Source organism: Leptodactylus fuscus, chromosome 10 (genome assembly GCF_031893055.1).
Source record: "Leptodactylus fuscus isolate aLepFus1 chromosome 10, aLepFus1.hap2, whole genome shotgun sequence".
NCBI lineage: Eukaryota > Metazoa > Chordata > Amphibia > Anura > Leptodactylidae > Leptodactylus > Leptodactylus fuscus.
In genome coordinates, this window is record NC_134274.1 from 26,251,538 (window position 1) to 26,271,603 (window position 20,066).

Genomic DNA, 20,066 nt, shown 5'->3' on the forward strand with positions numbered 1-20,066 from the left:
TTATTTATTTTTTTTTTTTTTTTGAGATTGTGAGCCCACATAGAGCTCACAATGTACAATTTTTCCCTATCAGTATTTCTTTTTGGAATATGAGATGGAAATCCATGCAAACACAGGGACAACATACAAACCCCTTGCAAATATTTTTTGCCCTTGGTGGGATTTGAGCACCAGGACCCCAGGGCTGCAAGGCTGTAGTGCTAACCACTGAGCCACCGTGTGGCCCCGGTACTTCTCTTTTTCAATCCACTCCTGGTTTTGGCTTCAGTCCTGTAATTGTGTAAATTCACCCTAATATGGCATACATTCCGGTAAAATACCTGTAATACTCAGTGATCTGTACTGACGTCTCTATATATCCATACAAGTCTAATAGGAAGCATTCTATGCCCATATTCTGGGTCAGGTGTAACTGAACATCCACGACTATGATCAGAATACCTGTAAAAGAAAATATGGTTACTGGTGACCAAGAAGTCACAAATTACTACAAATATAGTTTGGAGCTAATCCATTAATAGGATGTCCAAGATTAGGAAAACATGCTTCAATCCTGTACAACCCCTTCAAGTTTGGGAAAATTCTCATCAAAGCCATTTAGGTTGGTTTGGTAGAATTTTCTGCAGGTCTATGGAGCTGCTTTTTACAAAATGACTTGGCCCATCAAATTTGCCATAAGGCATCTCATTTATTATCCTCAAAATTAGAAAGTAAAAGAATAGAAGAGCCAGTAAAAAAATTACTAGCAATGTTCCTCCTCTGCTAAAAAATATTCCGCAGGTCCAATCTGTGTACGCTGCTGCTCAATGGCCCTTCAGTTTAGGATGTCTATTATATATATATATATATATATATATATATACACTCACCGGCCACTTTATTAGGTACACCTGTCCAACTGCTCGTTAACACTTAATTTCTAATCAGCCAATCACATGGCGGCAACTCAGTGCATTTAGGCATGTAGACATGGTCAAGACAATCTCCTGCAGTTCAAACCGAGCATCAGTATGGGGAAGAAAGGTGATTTGAGTGCCTTTGAACGTGGCATGGCTGTTGGTGCCAGAATGGCTGGTCTGAGTATTTCAGAAACTGCTGATCTACTGGGATTTTCACGCACAACCATCTCTAGGGTTTACAGAGAATGGTCCGAAAAAGAAAAAACATCCAGTGAGCGGCAGTTCTGTGGGCGGAAATGCGTTGTTGATGCCAGAGGTCAGAGGAGAATGGCCAGACTGGTTCGAGCTGATAGAAAGGCAACAGTGACTCAAATAGCCACCCGTTACAACCAAGGTAGCCAGAAGAGCATCTCTGAACGCACAGTGCGTCGAACTTTGAGGCAGATGGGCTACAGCAGCAGAAGACCACACCGGGTGCCACTCCTGTCAGCTAAGAACAGGAAACTGAGGCTACAATTTGCACAAGCTCATCGAAATTGGACAATTGAAGATTGGAAAAACGTTGCCTGGTCTGATGAGTCTCGATTTCTGCTGCGACATTCGGATGGTAGGGTCAGAATTTGGCGTCAACAACATGAAAGCATGGATCCATCCTGCCTTGTATCAACGGTTCAGGCTGGTGGTGGTGGTGTCATGGTGTGGGGAATATTTTCTTGGCACTCTTTGGGCCCCTTGGTACCAATTGAGCATCGTTGCAACGCCAAAGCCTACCTGAGTATTGTTGCTGACCATGTCCATCCCTTTATGACCACAATGTACCCAACATCTGATGGCTACTTTCAGCAGGATAATGCGCCATGTCATAAAGCTGGAATCATCTCAGACTGGTTTCTTGAACATGACAATGAGTTCACTGTACTCCAATGGCCTCCACAGTCACCAGATCTCAATCCAATAGAGCATCTTTGGGATGTGGTGGAACGGGAGATTCGCATCATGGATGTGCAGCCGACAAATCTGCGGCAACTGTGTGATGCCATCATGTCAATATGGAGCAAAATCTCTGAGGAATGCTTCCAGCACCTTGTTGTATCTATGCCACGAAGAATTGAGGCAGTTCTGAAGGCAAAAGGGGGTCCAACCCGTTACTAGCATGGTGTACCTAATAAAGTGGCCGGTGAGTGTATATATATATATATATATATATATATATATATATATATATATATATATGGAGTAGACATCCTAAACTGAAGGGCCATTGAGCAGCAGCGTCCACAGATTGGCTAACACAGTACTAATAAGCTCTAAAATGCTAGTGAATCGTCACTGGTTTCCCAACTGTGGAACTATTAAAGGATTATCTTATCTTATTATATAGCTGACATATATAGCTAGCTAAGTGGAAATACTGGACTCAGTCAGGGTTGAAAATTTCAGTCCTGTCCGTTTTGCGGTCATGCTTCCACAGAAGCATGGCCAGTGCACGGGAAGCACATGGATGTCATCCATGTGCCATTCAATGCATGATCGTGTGCAATGGACCTAAGGTTTCTAAATGGCAGCTAGTCATCATGTGGCTCTCAAAAGCCGTCTGCTATATAGACATGACATGAAGACATATTGTATTCACCTGGGAATGAATCAGCATTAAGGCGGCGCATATTATAAGATCACTGATTCAGTTCAGCAGAGAAGCCTGTAGTCTCTCTGTCTGCTGATACTCATCTATACCGCTGCTGACACATTATCATACCATCTGTGACTGACATGGAAAAAAATGATGCAAATGGTGGCCACATATTTCTGTGCACTGGTCACACAGGATGGCACCTTCATGCTGTCAGCGGGTAGTTACTGAGATTGAGTCTATTTCCGTGCAGGCGGGTCTGCGTCACACAGAATCTGCAGATATAAACACTCTTTATTATAGTCAATCAAATACTGCCATTCAGCATATCTTGCACCCATGCACTGTTATATCCAGTATCTTCTCAGTAAATATTTTTGAACAATGCATAACACATACTTTAATATTACAGCAAAGATAAAATGCACCCTGATTTTTTTTTTTTTTCCAATTTTGTAAACTGATTATTTAGAAATAACACATAATTTGGTTCCAGAAATAAAAATGTACATGTCTCATTGTTGGTTTGAGGTTAAGATCTAGGAGTGCAATGTGGCACAAGTAGAGCGGCGGTGTGTCTGCTGCGGGCACACACACACACGTGATAAGATCTGTGCATAACAAAATGCGCACATTCTGAATGCATGGCAGAAAGCGGATGCTGAGAATACAGCGCTATCACCTAGAATAGACGGCCTGTATTCTTGGTATGGAATTGATATATATATATAACTTATATATAGATTGACACATATATAACTTATATATAACTTTCGGCAAAGTTTCTTTAAAAGTTCCTTCAGTCATTTGGTTTGAAATTAAAACAAGAAAAGTAGTATTGTTTCAAGAGCTCGCTTCTCCTCTCTTGTAGGATTTCCTCTTCGATCTATTCGACCTAGGACTTTAGATTGAATATTTCACAGTGACATGTCTACCAATGTACTGGACTTTTCCTCCTTCTATGGTAAACTCTGGCAAAAGGCGCAGAGGCCCTGTAATATTGCTGCCGAGATGGTCTTCCCTTGTGATTGTCCTCTCAGTTTGTTGCCCCCTCCCCCTAGCTGTCCATAAGTCCTTTAAATTCTGTGATTTGCGATTGTATATCTTCAGGGAGCTCAAGGGGAGGAAGATCTGGTAAGGGAATGTCTAGAGGAGGAAGGTTAGGTATAGGAATGTCCTTAACCTTCCCGGTATTTGCTACAAAATTCTGCCATGTAGATGAGGGGTTTGGAGAACTTGGCGTCGCTTGCTGTAGACTCCACAGCTCAGACTTCTCCACGAAATCGGTGTCCGTGTCCAGCTCTTTCTCCGGATTCTGCTGCAGTCTCGCCACCTCTGCCCGAAGCTTCCGGTTTTCTCTTTTCAGTTTCTCATTTTCGGCCAGGAGTGTGTCCACCAGCAGGTTCAGCTCCTTAATCTTGGTGGCCTGCTCCTCCAGTTTAGTTTTGTCATCTTTAGGGACTTTATTTGCCTTGAAGGGCTCCAGTGGCTCCTTCCTCTTCTGCAGCAGGTAGAGCAGAGAGTCTGGTTCTCGGTCAAGGACACTGTGGATTTCCTGCAAAGTCTTCCCTGGGTTAAAACTGGATTTCTGGCCTGCAGAAACAAGTGCATTTTGGCTGTCAGGGTCATCTGCAGATGACCTGTATGACGACTGGAGATGCGCAGTCAACTCCTTTTCCGCAGCTATTGCTTTTTGTTGAGCTCGGAGTTTGTCTTCTCTTTTGGCTCTTTTCAATCTTTCCTGAATTAAGAGCTGCTGCTTTATATGACTGTCCCGCTGCAGCTCCAGTGACAGCTGAGCCTACGGCAGAAATGACATGTAGACAAGGTGAAAATAATGCAGGACACATTTAGATCCACAAACCTCTCTATAAGGAATACATATACCCATAGCAGCCTTTGACAAGGAGGTGTGGAGATTTGCAAGTCTTACATTCATTATAAAAAGGTGGGCACCGTGTATGTTAACCTGTAAAACCGGGGCACAGCTTACTGCTTGGCCAGGATAAATTTACCTGTATGAAATCTGACTTTTTAAATTGTACACATTTTTTACTTGCTCAATCTTACTCCAACAAGTGAGTGGCATAAAAACTAAAGAAACATCAAAGTATCTCAAAGTATATGACCAGCCTAGGTATATACAGGTGGATTTAGGTGTCTCCTATATAGTAAAGCATAGCTCTTGTCCTCCTGACATCTTACCTGCTCAGACTGTGTCAACCTTTTGGCTTCCAAGAGGTAGGCTGTAATAGAGAAAACATAATGTGTGACCACCAGCAGACTGTGTAGACCCTGTGACAGACACAATCCAGGATCATCAGTGCTTATGTAAAGGTACGTTCACACAGAGGTATTTAGAGCTTCAAATTCCACTTGAAACCAGCCTCCATTCATTTCAAAGGGAATGAGAATGGTAAGCATCATGCTCCAGCTTCAGTCCAATTCTGAGAACTCCCATTGAATGAATGGGAGCTATAAAAATACCACCTGGTCGGCACAGAATTTCACATAGAATTTGCAAATTCGGAGGTAGAGTCTGTAGTGTATTTGGTAAAGCGAAAAAAAAAAAATTCTGCTTTTGAATTCTCTGGATATATATAGGTCTGAGCTATTTGACTTGTATGACGTTTGCTATGAGTAGAGTGTGGGTGGGAATGCATATACACATACTGAGAGTGGCGTAACTAGGAATGGCAGGGCCCTGTGGCAAACTTTTGACACAGGCCCCCCACCCAGCTCATGCTTATAGCCGCCTCCGCAGAAGGGAAACCACCGGCGGCTGTGAGCAGGAGCGAGGATCTGTAAGTAAATAGGAGTTACTTCAGCAGGTAACGGCTTATTAAAAAAAAAAAAGAAAAAAAGTGAAATGGTAGCGGCTGCCGCTGGGCCCCCTAATGTCCCAGGCCTTGTAGCAGCCGCTACCATTGTAGTTACACCCCTGCATACTGGTCAATGTACGGGCCTGGCAATAATATAGGATTACTAAGTAGGTAGACAGCCCTCAGTACTCAATGCTGAAGTCAGGAATTAAAGACTCTTTCCTCTGCACGGATGGAGATACTGTAATCCTCCAGAGACATCTTACTGCCAGGGTTCTCCTTTACGTGAACATTTCCCTGTATTATATGGCCTCTATAACCGCACTGTGCTAGATACCGTCCTACTGTATGAGTCTGAGGAGCACTAACATAACCTTGATCTTATTTATCTCGGGGGTTTTACCAGGAATTGTGCCAAACAAAGCTTATGAAATAATGATATGCTGAAACTTTACATTTATTTAATGGCAAAATAGGAGAAAAGACGCTGTGACATTGGCAGATGGGTCTTGTTCGATGAATCTCCTGCTAAGCATATGCTGGGAATACGACTACCCACGGCTTAAGATCTGAGCACGGATACTGAAGCTGTGAACGTGCAGATCTGTAAAGGCCACTGGGCAATATTAACCCATTCAGAACCATCCATGAGCCTTTTTATGGTTCCTGTTCTATGAGTTAATTCTGCGATATCATTTTTGACTATTGTAGCCTTGCCCTTCTTTCTACATCATCGATTAGTAAAATATATATTCCTGAATAAGTCACAGTAGTAAATGTGGATTACATAGAACAGACACACGTGTAGTACATACCAGCTGCTTTCCTGTGACATGCAATAGCCTCTTCATATTTTCCTGTAGCCAGAAACCTGTCTGCTTTTCTGCTTTGTTGATGTGCCTGTGAAGATGGAGAATTATATAGGACAATGGTTACAGCCATTTGTACAGGTATCGTCTGGCAATATGGAATTGCTGCTCATGGACATATCTCTAAGCAACCAGAGCTCTTTACCACTGCTTCTAAGTACATGGGCAGACTCGTGGTCCTTGTCCACAAAAGAAGTTTAATTTTAGAAACAAAATAAAAAGGATATTGGTAAGGCTACGTTCGCATCTGTGTTGGAGTCTTTGTTGCAGTGTGTGTTGAAAATAGCCAGACAAAAAAAGTCCAGCTTTTTCGTTCAACGTTTTCAGGTTAAAAGAACAAACACCCGATGTACCCCATCATAGCCCCAAATCTTATATCCCCCTTTACTGAAGTGTGCAATTTCCCTGTGACATAGGAATACACTAACAGGAGAAAAACTGCACATACACTCAACGTCTATGACAGGTCTAGGAAAAAGTTGTCAATGTGAACCACACGCAAAGCAGAAAAAAAAAGGATAAAAATTGAAACTGGACAAAACTGGGAATTTAATAACAGTTTCCTAGGTCTGTCTTATTCCATTACCTGCTGGCACGAGATGCTCCAGAATTATTAATAGACTCTGGCCTCTTATTAGGTGCATCTAGGGACGTCCTTTGTGCCAGAACTGAAATCTATCCCAGTCAGGCACCAGTGTAGGATAAAGCTATAACACTTTCCTGGTGTGAGGTATGGTATATCTGACAGGTGCGGGTGCAGTGGTTTCTGGCGAGTATGGAATAATAAATTACCTCCGATCTTTCCTTATAATTTTGTAAATTTTCACATAATTTTTTAAAAATACTTTTTGAACTGGATTTCCAGCTGGCTTGTCTCCCTTCTTTTTTTTTTAGCACAAGATAATGTACTGTATATAGTTTGATACCTTCATTATAAGAAAAGAAGCACTAAAATATATAGAGTTCTGTTATATATGGCTATTGAGTGTTCACAGCAGAGCTGAAAATAAAAATTCATCAAAAACAGCAAATGAAAAGATAATCTCTCCAGAGTAAGTCCCTTCTGATGATGGGAGTGAGTGCCTTGTGTCCTACCAGTCATATAAAGAGGTTCCTCACTACACATAGCCCCTTCAGGCGGATATCATGCGGATATCAGTGCTCTGCGGGCCATTATATGGCATTGCGTGCTGGAGATATCCTCTTACTTTTATTAAGCCTGACTTGGAACAATATTGCAGTAATGTACAAGGCTCCATGTTTCTGGAGCTCTAACAGGACAATATTCTCAGCCCATACTGGAACCCTGGTACGTCTTCAACTGCATATGGTATGGAGGTTTTCTTCCTACGCTGTATGGAAGTATTGTGCACAGAATATCCCCCTTGTATAGTATCATAGGGAGGCACCATATGTAATACCTACCACCCTATAACACTGAGCAGGAAGGACTTGGTCGCCATTGCAGAGACCATAAGCACCAGGCTCAGTACTATCAGCATAGCATACTGTAACTTCTATAGGGTCCAACAGACTTACAAAGCTAGTCAATCTAAATATAAATCCCATTGACTTCTGCTACGTGTAAGCTTCCTGGTTTCTTTACCACCACAATTACCACTGGGCAGAGCGGCCATCCACAGCTGGTGAAACCTCCACATAGATCTGGGTAATTGTACGTAATAACAGGGAATTACAGACAATTATATCATGGCGTTATATAGAGAGGGCATCCTTCCAACAGGCTTACGTGAGCAGATAGAGCTCTGGATGACATGATACCAGGGCAATGTGTTATACTAGTCTGGAGAATGCATAAATGATTAACCTTACCTAGCATGACAGAAAGAGAACAAATGAGAAACAGCAGAGGAATGTCCGACACCTACACACAGAACACGTAAAAACACTGCTGCCTGGAAAACATAGCCCATACTTCCTGTAACTTTATCAGCACGCTAGTGCATTGTTTATTGCTGCTGTCCACTAGAATAGAGGGAGAGGGGCCCCCTACCCCTGTCCAGGCCCCATAAGGGAGTAGGCCAGTGAACACAAGACCTGAATGCGTTTATGTACTATATACTGGTCCAGCCTCCCAGTATACATTTCTTTATTTGGATTCTCTGTCCAGTTCTGTGCAGTCTTTTCTGCTTCTGACTGACCAGGGCTGTCAACCACTTATGAAGGAGCTAGTCAGACCCTGGAAAAATAGTGGAGTTGGAGTTGATGGCTTGGCCTACCAACTCCACAGCCTTGCCTTCTCCTCGCATCTCCAGGAGTCCCACCAACATTCACCTTGTATATGGCCACCTCCAACGCAAATCCTACATATTCTCCAACCTGTCATCCTAATGCTAGAGATCACATAGAGAGTCGTCTTGACACCTGTAGGATACTAGATAGCCCTCTGGGTAACTGTGATTTTGGTTAGATGGGAAGAGGGACCGGATCAACAGTAACAGTTTTAATACAAAAATTCCCCTGCTAATGTTTTTTCTCACCCAAACAGTCTGCTCTAAATATTGCATTTTACACCCACCCTCCAGCTTCCTACAACTGGCAGAACAGCCTCTGGTTCTGTGACTACACAAACAAAGAAACGTGCAGAGCAAACACAGAGGTAGTCATGACCTACCAGAGCCATTCATCACCAGGCTCCATTGTTCACAACACAGTAATTAAATGTATCCGCATGATGGAATTTCTTCAATATGTTCTTAATTCAGTAGGGTTCTTAGGCAGGCTCTGCACCTATCACTGTTGTCTGGATCGCAGAGATCACAAAGTCGCTTATTGGAACATGTCTGTCAGGTTTAAGGACCCATTACAGGGGCCAGCACGACAGGGACTAATCCTAATGGCTGCTGGCTCTATTACCACCTTTACATGTAGATATATAGTCGCTACGGTATGGGGAGTTTTCATTGATCACATTCTATGTACACAGGGCGATGTCCTGCTCACAAGCTAGCATCTTTTATTCAGCATTGGTTGTTGGGCTATCCATGGCACATTTAAAGGTATCCTCCTGTAGTCTACCACCACTTACGTCGTTCCAGATTTTGTATATGATGAACCCAAGGGTTCCAGGCTGGCTCCGACCCGGGTCACGATTGGTACCAGAATCCAACCCCCCTAGTCACTTAAAAGAAACCGGAGATGCAGCAACATGACAGTCCCTGCAAAGTGGGCAGAGCCGTGTACTTCTGGTCCAATACATCATACTACCCCTGGAACCAAGGCTTCTGCTCTCAGCTGATCAGTGGGGGTGCCAAGCGCCCACCGATATCTTGGGGATAAATCATCAATATAGAAATCCTGCAAAAGCCCTATACAAACCTACAAGGACACCATTGTGTCAATGGGGGTATACTAGGCAGAATCCTATCAAGCATAATTGCCAGTGGATATCATTAAAATGACTTAGTAGAATTAATGGGCTAATTGTATCTCTACCCTAAACAATACCGTGGGAGAGAGTTATCATTTGGGGAATTTTTTAAGTCAGTTTTGCTGGAGTCTGTGTTGGCATAATCTGTACCAAATTTGCACAATGGTTGATATATTACGCACATTTATAAGTGTAACACAAAGCGTTACTCTCTAGGTCAACTACTAACTGGAACGATCTAGCGACATTTTTTTTTTTAAAGTCGCAGTTGATAAATTGATGGTTTGATAATTGTATTTCAGATGATGGACGGTATAACACGCTCTTCTGTAAGAACAGAAAGGCAATGTTTGGCGCTGTAGTCCTACTAGAAGACCTAGGATACTGTCCAAATTTGCAGCAGCCAGAAAATGAGATATGAGACCCCCTTTGTCTCATTTGTAATGGCTGACAGCTGTTAGTAAACCAGTACGCCAAAACCACATACACTCGTTCATGCAAGAAATCACATATTATGGCCATGTCGGATCTCATTAATCTTAGAATTCAATGGTGGTGATGTAATGATCCAGACGTGGAGAGAAGCCTTCCTGTGGGCACGTGTACTAGGAAGTGGGAAAACCGCCATATACGTCACCGTGTTATGTACACAGCTCCTAAATACACAGAGAAGATAGAAACTGGGAACACAACTAGTCTGTCCAGTGTAATAATATTCAGGATAATATGGCAACAAGAAAAACAGATGTAATAAAATGGAGGAATCATACACTGGCTTCTAAATGTAGTAGGCCTCGTTATCCATGGCAACCAATCAGAGCTCAGCTTTCATGCCCTATACAATACTGGAAAAATGAACTACAGCCTGTGATTGGCTGCAATAACAGCAATCGTCAGAGGTTTCATAGACTTGACCTAATGTCTTTGACACATTTTGCCCTGGGCTCGTACAGCATTAAGTTTCATTCATTGCAGGGGTGTGGTAGGGGTCCAAATCACTACCATAATCTGGGAAGGGGGTCAGAGTCTTGTTACCACATTACAACCTTCTGAATAAGACCGTAAATGCAGTCATAATCCTACCGTATGTGATAGGCGTGTTCACAAAAATGTGCAAGAGGGGCTAAAAGCTGCACTGCTTTGTGTCACAAAACGTGGAAAGGACACTAGAGATGTGTTCATGTTGTCCTTAACTAAAACACATCTTGTTACAGAATCTGTCAAATGTATATGTGATGGTTACTACCAGACATACAGCTTCAATCTCCGATGTATAGGGTACTACAAATGTTATGTTTTTGGGGTTTTTTGCAGGAAGACTACGCATCCAAAAACGTTATGACTAGGAGCCTATTCACATGACTGAGTTAATCGGCTTTCTGGAGCTTGTAACCCATAAAAAAATAGCATGTTCTATTTTTTCAAAGATCGGACTATTGGGACGGCTGTGACAGACCCGACTCAGTTATTGAGGTGAATGGATCCATACAAAACCCCCAAAAAAGCAGGTGTCATACACGCTCACACGGCAGAGTCTCAGCGCAGTCTTGTGACTATAACCTCAGTCTACATGCTCATGAACGTTGTAAGAAACGTGGATGTAAGGTCTGTTTTTGCATCCGTGGAGCTCCCATTATTATAGATCCCTCAGACTTGAAACTACTGAAAGATCCTTGAAAATGCACAAAAATATGGACATATGTCAATGGAGAAATCATTGACAGTCTGTAAAAATGTATGAATAGCCCAAATGAAACCCATGTGCTCGAAAACCGACATCACACCGCTGTTTTTCATGGTTGTGCAGATGAGAGCATGGCCTTTTTTCCAGGATGTGTTTTATGACTCTTTTGAACTTTTGTCCTTTGGAATAAAGTGTGAGTTTTTTTAAATAGTTTCCTGGATGAGTTTGGTGATCCCTCATCTGTATGTTCACTGAATGAATGGGGCTGCGGTAACATGGCAGGTACACAGGCGGCACACTGATATCCGTGTGCTGCCTATACGCCTACTGCGCCATTCAATCACGCCCAGCGGCAAGTACACAGGGGGACTAAGACTACCAATATATAATGGCACAACAAAGGGCAAAATGGTGAATGAAGCCATGTACATAGGGAGCTTTTCCCAAGGTATATGAATTAGGGAGCCTTCACACGGAGTATACGCTCCGCTCATTCTGTATGTAAAAGTTGTTCAGAATGAGCGCGTAAAAACCAGTTCCCATTGACTTGAATGGGTGCCGGCATACACGCATATCACATTGACAGCAATAGGGAAAAAAGCCTCCCATTGATTTCAATGGGGAGCGCTCATATGCTGGCACCCATTAAAATCAATGGGATCTGTTTTTTACGCGCTCATTCTGAACAACTTTTACGTTCAGAATGAGCGGAGCGTATACTCCGTGTGAAGGCTCCCTTACATAGGATTTAATGTAATGTGAACAGAGCCTTAAGGCCTAATTAATGTAATAAAATGAAACTAACACATAAATACAGGGTTGCACTGGTGCTGGGGTTGACATCCTTATATTTCTCTTTTGTGTTATAGGGAACGTATAGGACTTTTTTTCTTCTTGGTTCAAATTTTATGTTAAACAAAATATAAATAGATTTTGGTGAGATTTTTAAAATCTTTTAATGGTATCTATATTTTAAAAAAATCCTAAAAACCCTGCAGTTCTGAATTTGGCCACTAGGCGATATAATATGCCAATATTTCATGTTTTCTGTAAATTTCTTTGCAGCAGCCCCCTCACTTATCAGTACACAATAGTCACATCTATCATGTATATGTAGATAAGACACAGAATCCAATAGTCACAATAGAGGATTTTACAGCTTTTCTACTCCCCCCCTCTGTGTAATGACCTCTGCCCAGGTCATAAAGCATGCCTAGAAAACTGTAGTCTGCTGCAGACCATTGTGACTTTATCCTATAGTCCATCTAGAGGCAACAGGGAGTCACAGAATGTTTTAGACCTAGTGCCAAAAGATTTTTAGGATTTTTTTTTAAATGTAGGTATTTGGAAAATTAAAAGCAGCATCACCAAAAAAATTTAAAAAAAATATATTGAACATAAAAATGTGAATTAAAAAATAGGTCATTTCCTGGTGACACATTCCCTTTTACCACATGGCAGTCTCTCAGTGGAAGGGAAGAGTGAGGCATGATGTACTAGTGTCAGGGCCATGGGGTCGCCTAGTCAGAGGATAGCAACTGCCTGCAAAAAGTATAATATGGCAGCTAAACCTGTCTTTGTTCATTTCAACAAGGCTGGAGAAACTTCTTTGAATTTTTTCAACAAAAAGACTAGGCTGGGTGAGGGGCATCACTCACCCCCACAGGGTCACTGCAGACTATTCTTAGCCCCATAAGTTGTATCTACCAAATACAAAGGATAATGTTTGCGTTAAAAAAAAAAAAAAGCGAAGTGCGGTCCTTGTGTATGTGTGTGTATATAATATATATTATATTATAATATACACCACACCTCATGTTGGGGTTGACATCCTTACAATCCCCAAAATCGGCGCCTCGTTCAATGAAGGTTGCTATCTTGTGATATAATGCAGTTATGTAATTGCCTTACATACCAATATATATTAGATTAATGATTATCCAAATCTCTGCAGGTGCTTGGTGAAGGTTTCCCCCAATATGACCAATCTCAGGCAGGGATCACACCACCATTGGATTCCGTTACGAAGGTGTCCATTTAAAAAAAAAAAAAAAAAAGTAAAAAAAAAAAAAAAAAAAGGGGCACAAAATAACGGATTGTAACTGATAGTTACAGTTACAGTGACTGTCCATTATAAGTCACTTGCCCATAGACTTCAATGTACATCATGAATGCGTGTTTTTTTTTTTTTTTAAAAGGACAAAAAAGTCCTGCATATAGAATATTTTTGTCCGCAAAAAAAAAAACAAACAAAAAAAAAAAAACAACATGTGACGGACTGGGTGTATAACAGACAAAAGATAAATTCCCATCGGTGCAGTGTGACACCATACTGACAAGGGGAATTGTAAAGTCCAGGTATTTTGTGACAGCCAGCATGTCCTTCTCATATCCTTTTACCGGATGGGACAACTTTTAAATTTTCTTTTTTACTTACAAGCACAAAACCTGAATAATAATTTTTTTTTTAAATTCTTATTATCCCCTCCCATACCCATATCTTTTCAGATGACTTATACCTGGCATATTGTGAAAATGTCACCTAGCACTTTATACTCATGGAGTCTTTACATTACATTTTGTAAAGGGTTTTGCACGTGCGGCTGGTCATCTTCTCAGACTTAATAGAAATATAAAAGACCCCCCCTCCCCCAATAAATGTGAACATCCAGGAATGTTAAGGGACTGTTATTGGGCTCACTAGAAGCTGTACAGGGACCTGTAATAACCAGCTGGTCTTTCTTCCTGATGTCACTTGTTGTTTCCCCCTCAGTTACAAGCACAGAAACAGGAAGTAAAACTTTTCGGTCGCTCTTCAGCTTCAAACTATTGCACAAAACAAAAATGAAATCTGGTACAGAGAATGATCCTGGTATCATGTCAGAAGAGAAGATGGTTTAATACCCTGACCCTTATATTGTAGTCACAGCAAGGGTTTATAGGGTTTTGTACATCTAATATTATTTCATAGGACTGCAGATGGAGCCATAAACATAAAAAAACAAACAAAAACAGCTTTCCTTACCTCTCCCCGGGCCTCAGTTCCAGCAGGCCTGGTCTTTGGTTTCCACAGTTGACCACCACAGACACTCACAGGCCTCAGCGGTGACCGCTTCACAAATTGCACATTACAGTGGTCACATGCCATTTGTGAAGAGGTCACCGCTGAGGCCTGTGAGTGTCTGCAGTGGTCACCCAGCACAAACAGGAAACAATGGGGACATCAACTGAGAGATCTGCATATAGAAGACCGGGTCGGCTGACACTGGAAATGGAGGAATTGTGAGGTTGTCAGATCACTGTTAGGATCTGCCATCAATGGTTGACTGGTCCAGGGGTGCAACAGCTAGAATCACATCAAGCCTAGGAAAGGACAACACTGGCACTTCATCTCCTGTATATAAGATCAAACCCTAAAGAGATACTTACCAAGATGTCCCCGTCTTAGTTTTGGGGAACAGTGGTCTTCATGTTCCCTCTCTGTGATTGTCATGTAATACAACGAGCAAGAAAACAAAAAACAAACGAAAAAAAAATAAAAAAAACTGAGGGTGATCAATCCTCAAAGTAGGATAGATGTGGATGTGCCATATCGATCAGGGAATCTAATTACCCATAGGAGAATATGATGGACCCCATAATGAAGTGGTGGCCTATCTGCAGTGACCCCATACAGCCACAGTGTCCCCAGACTGGCCAGCTCTCTATTCCAGCTTTCTATGACTGAGCTATCCTGAGTGTACAGCAGATCTCTGGCTTGACCTTTAGCCCTGTTAAAGCTGCGGCGTCCTATGTCATTACCTTCCTGGGCTGTAGGGCAGACACACTGTAGGATATCCCTGCCCTGAAATCCTACACTAGGAAGCTTCACTGTAAGGCAGGGCTAGACAAATCCCAAGGGCCTTGAAGCAAATTAGCTAATGGCACCTTCATTTTTGGGTTATGTTGATTCTTGGGCAACTAAAAACGGTGACCTTGTGCCTACGGTCATATTCATGGCGTGGAAATCCTGATACAAGAATAATAGGGGTGTATCAGATGTTCAGAGTAAGTGCCTGTAATAGGACAGTGTGTGTGTGTGTGTATATGTATATATATATATATATATATATATATATATATATATATAGCCACTGCTGCAGCGAGTACAGGTCCACTGCCATGTACACTATGTGGCCACTTGCCACAATACTATAAGCAATCTCCCCCACCCCTTGCCATATTGTAGCTCCACAGCTGCTGCAGTACTACATCCCCCACAATCTGCTGGGATCTCTAGTCCCTACCAAGCCTGCAGCAATAGTCAGGTGGCGATTAACCCTTAGCTGCCAGTAAAGCAGAGAAGACATCATGTACGTGATGCAGTGCAGGGAGAGGACACTCACCAGGTTCAGTGGACTTTCCATCACTTCCATAGAGCCCGGCTGTACGTGTGTATGGGAGAGAGAGCAGGCGGCTAGACAGGAGGGGGCGCCTTTGGTCCGGGGTCTGTCATCAGGCTCCGGTGTGGCCAAGGCTCTGGGTAGAAATCCCGGGCTCGGATCCCGGCTGTGTCACAACAGACAACAGCTCCTGCAGCAGAAACAACAACTTCCTCCTGTAGCCCCGCCCTCAGCGCGTCACTCTCCTCGCCGCCAGGACGTAGTGAGGGCGGAGCTTCATGTGAGGGTCGGAGCAGGACGCTGGGCGGAGCAGGTTGCTGGGGTGACGGCTAGAGCGTCTTCGTGTAAGCCCTGCACTGACCAGCAGAGGGCGCGCCGCCGCAACATTCAGAATTGTCATTATATCTGCTACAACGTCATCTTGTAAATGATATACTGACCAGCAGATGGCGTGCCACTCTATACACAATGCTAACTGCTGCTAATATAGAGCCGCCCTGTCAATCATCTAGTGACCAGCAGAGGGCGCACACTGATATGAATAAGCAGTAATGTCACTTATGAGGATTATTATTATGGCTACTAGGTCATTATGTGTCTTTTTGCAACTGAATAAATGCAAATATTTATTGTTGCAATTCAAAACAAAAAACTAAGGCCCAGTTCACATCTATGTTGGGATCATTCCGTTCCTAAGGTGACCGCTTTTTTCTGTGGATTAGGTTTCCGTTCACGGGTCCCCAAGAGGGAATCCAAGCACAGATGTGAATAGGGCCTCAGGCTACGGTCACATCTCTCCTGTGACAGAGTCCACCTGAAAACCCACACAGGCCATTTTTTGTTTTTTTCCTCCCCGTCTTCCAATCACATAACCTGTATATTTTTCTGATCACAGAGCCATATGAGGGTGTCATGTTTGCAGGATACCTTGTGCTTTATTACAGGATATTATCATTTATATCGTGCACACATTTTCCACTGCAGTGTATAGATAGTCCAAACACCGCACCCATACCTGTGCCCGCCATTACACAGGTTGCCCGTCCACCCCAGGATACAATATAATAAACCCATCACTGTCACCCACACATATGTCCATAATGCTGCATCTCATCTCTACCTATAACCCTACCTACCCTGCCAATGAACTGAGTCTAACATCTTCCATTATCTGATCTTTACATTCCTGTGTCCAAGACTTTTCTCAATCTACACCTGTTTTCTAGAATGCGCTACTACCCTGGACCATCAGATTACTAGCCAACCTCCATAGCCTCAAACATGTCCACTACACTGATCATTTAGGGAATCTTATCACATTTCCTAACCTAACTCTTCTACACTTACTCTTCTCTGTTATCCCCTCCCTTCTACATTATTCCCCAGGATCTATGACTCCCTCATCTAGTAATCCCACACTCCATGCACTTCTATGTACTTTGTATCTGCACACCCAGACACCGGCTGGTCACAGGCTCATGCATCTTCATTTCTATCACCTAATAGATGGCCAGATCCAGGGGCATAACAAGTAACCATGGAGCCCCACTCTATTATCATCACCTTAAGCAGCAAATTCAGCAGTGCCAAGATAATACACACAGTGATATCACAGTACAGGGGTAATGCACACAGTGATGTCACAGTACAGGGGTAATGCACACAGTGATGTCACAGTACAGGGATAATGCACACAGTGATGTCACAGTACAGGGGTAATGCACACAGTGATGTCACAGTACAGGGGTAATGCACACAGTGATGTCACAGTACAGGGGTAATGCACACAGTGATGTCACAGTACAGGGATAATACACACAGTGATGTCACAGTACAGGGGTAATGCACACAGTGATGTCACAGTACAGGGATAATGCACACAGTGATGTCACAGTACAGGGGTAATGCACACAGTGATGTCACAGTACAGGGGTAATGCACACAGTGATGTCACAGTACAGGGGTAATGCACACAGTGACATCAAAATGCAGCAATAATACACACAGTACAAGAAATAAAGCATACAGTGTTGTCACAGTATAAGGCATAATGCACACAGTGATGTTAAGGTATAGGGATAATTCACTCAGTAAGGTGTAAGTAGCAAAGACTGGGCTCCATAGCAAACTTTTGACTTAGCTCCCACTCCCTTTCCTGGTCCCCACACTGTATAGTATAATGCACCATTTACACACAGTATAAAATCCCACTGTAGCCACTTCAAAAGGTATAATGTTCCTTAGTGCCCTTCATACAGTGGCCTCTATGGTGTGGGTGAATATATTACAAAAATTCCGATCCCACTGGGTCCCTTTAGGTCACAGGCCCCATAGCAGCTGCTACGACAAAAGATCCACCAATGCACTAAGTATGATTAATAATACACACAGTGATGTCACAGTATAGGGATAATGCACACAGCAATGTAACAGTAACCGGATAAAGTACAGCAATATCATAGTGCACAGGTAATGCATACAGAGACATCACAGTGAAAAAAAAATGCACAAAGTGAAGTCACAGTGCAAGGATAATGCCACAGTATCCGGATAGTGCACAGCGATATCACAGTACATGGGGGATGCACACCGTGACATCACAGTAGAAGAAATAATGTGAAGGGGGCCACACGGTGGCTCAGTGGTTAGCACTGCAGCCTTGCAGCACTGGAGTCCTGGTGTTCAAATCCCGCCAAGGGCAAGAAAAAACATCTGCAAGGAGTTTGTATGTTCTCCCCATGTTTGCATGGATTTCCATCCCATATTCCAAAGACATACTGATAGGGAAAAATGTACATTGTGAGCTCTATGTGGGGCTCACAATCTACATTTAAAAAAAAAAAAAGAAAAAGAAATAATGTGCACAGTAATGTCACAGTGCAAAACATAACATAAAAGTGATGTCACAGTATGAAGAAGAAAGCACACAGTAATGTCGCATTTTGAGGAATAATGCAAATACTGATGATACAGTATCCAGATAATGCCAAGCAATATCACAGTACATTGGTAATGAAAAGAGTGACATCACAGTAAAAGGAATAATGTACACAGTAATATCACAATGCAGGAATGATGCACATAGTGGTGTCATCGTATGAGGAATAATTCACACAGTGATGTCACAGTGCAACGATAATGCACACAGTGATGTCACAGTACAGGGATAATACACACAGTGATGTCACAGTACAGAGATAATACACACAGTGATGTCACAGTACAGGGATAATACACACAGTGATGTCACAGTACAGAGATAATACACACAGTGATGTCACAGTACAGGGATAATACACACAGTGATGTCACAGTACAGAGATAATACACACAGTGATGTCACAGTACAGGGATAATACACACAGTGATGTCACAGTACAGAGATAATACACACAGTGATGTCACAGTGCATCAGTAATACACACAGTGATGTCACAGTGCAACGATAATGCACACAGTGATGTCACAGTGCAGGGATAATGCACACAGTGAGGTCACAGTGCAACGATAATGCACACAGTGATGTCACAGTGCAACGATAATGCACACAGTGATGTCACAGTGCAGGGATAATGCACACAGTGATGTCACAGTGCAACGATAATACACACAGTGATGTCACAGTGCAACAATAATGCACAAAGTGATGTCACAGTGCAACGATAATGCACACAGTGATGTCACAGTACAGGGATAATACACACAGTGATGTCACAGTACATAGATAATAGACACAGTGATGTCACAGTACAGGAATAATACACACAGTGATGTCACAGTACAGAGATAATAGACACAGTGATGTCACAGTGCAACGATAATGCACACAGTGATGTCACAGTGCAACGATAATGCACACAGTGATGTCAATCATGAACAGAGTAATGTCTCTGCAGGGATCATGCACAAAGTAATGTCATAGTATGATGAATAATGCACACAGTGATGTCACACTGCAGAGATCATGCACACAGTGATGTCACAATATGAGGAATCATGCAAAAAGTGAAGTCACAGTGCAGGGATTATGCGCACAGTGATGTCATAGTGCAATGATCATGAATAGAGATGAGCGAACAGTGTTCTATTGAACACATGTTCGATCGGATATCAGGCTGTTCGATGTGTTCGATTCGAATCGAACATCACGTGGCAAACTCCAAAAAAATTCGATTCCCCTCCCACCTTCCCTGGCGCTTTTTTTGCACCAATAACAGCGTGGGACAGGAACTACGACACCGGAGGCATCGAAAAAAATCGGAAAAAGTCATTGGCTGCCGAAATCAGGTGACCTCCATTTTAGACGAATAGTGGATTTCAAATCCGGGTCATATAAGAATGTGAACTTTGTGACTAAGAGACAGGGATAGCTGTACAGGCAGGGATAGC

General features: G+C 42.6%; 1 protein-coding gene across 1 annotated transcript; it reads right to left on the minus strand.

Moving 5' to 3' along the window:
* Positions 1 to 2,783: 2,783 nt before the first annotated feature.
* Positions 2,784 to 15,889, minus strand: NRBF2 (nuclear receptor binding factor 2). The gene is made up of 4 exons (XM_075257572.1): positions 15,681 to 15,889; positions 6,167 to 6,251; positions 4,735 to 4,775; positions 2,784 to 4,330 (listed from the first exon to the last, which is right to left on the minus strand). Exons 1-4 carry the CDS (start codon positions 15,708 to 15,710, stop codon positions 3,587 to 3,589), a joined length of 900 nt encoding a protein of 299 aa, XP_075113673.1. The 5' UTR covers positions 15,711 to 15,889; the 3' UTR covers positions 2,784 to 3,586.
* Positions 15,890 to 20,066: the final 4,177 nt, after the last annotated feature.

Coding starts and splice junctions, on each gene's coding strand:
- NRBF2 (XM_075257572.1), bottom strand. CDS start 15,710: ATGGAAGTGATGGAAAGTCCACTGAACCTG. Junction 6,252..15,680: donor TGGAAAGTCCACTGAACCTG/GTGAGTGTCCTC, acceptor CCATCTTCACAG/GCACATCAACAAAGCAGAAA. Junction 4,331..4,734: donor GGTTGACACAGTCTGAGCAG/GTAAGATGTCAG, acceptor TTTCTGCCGTAG/GCTCAGCTGTCACTGGAGCT.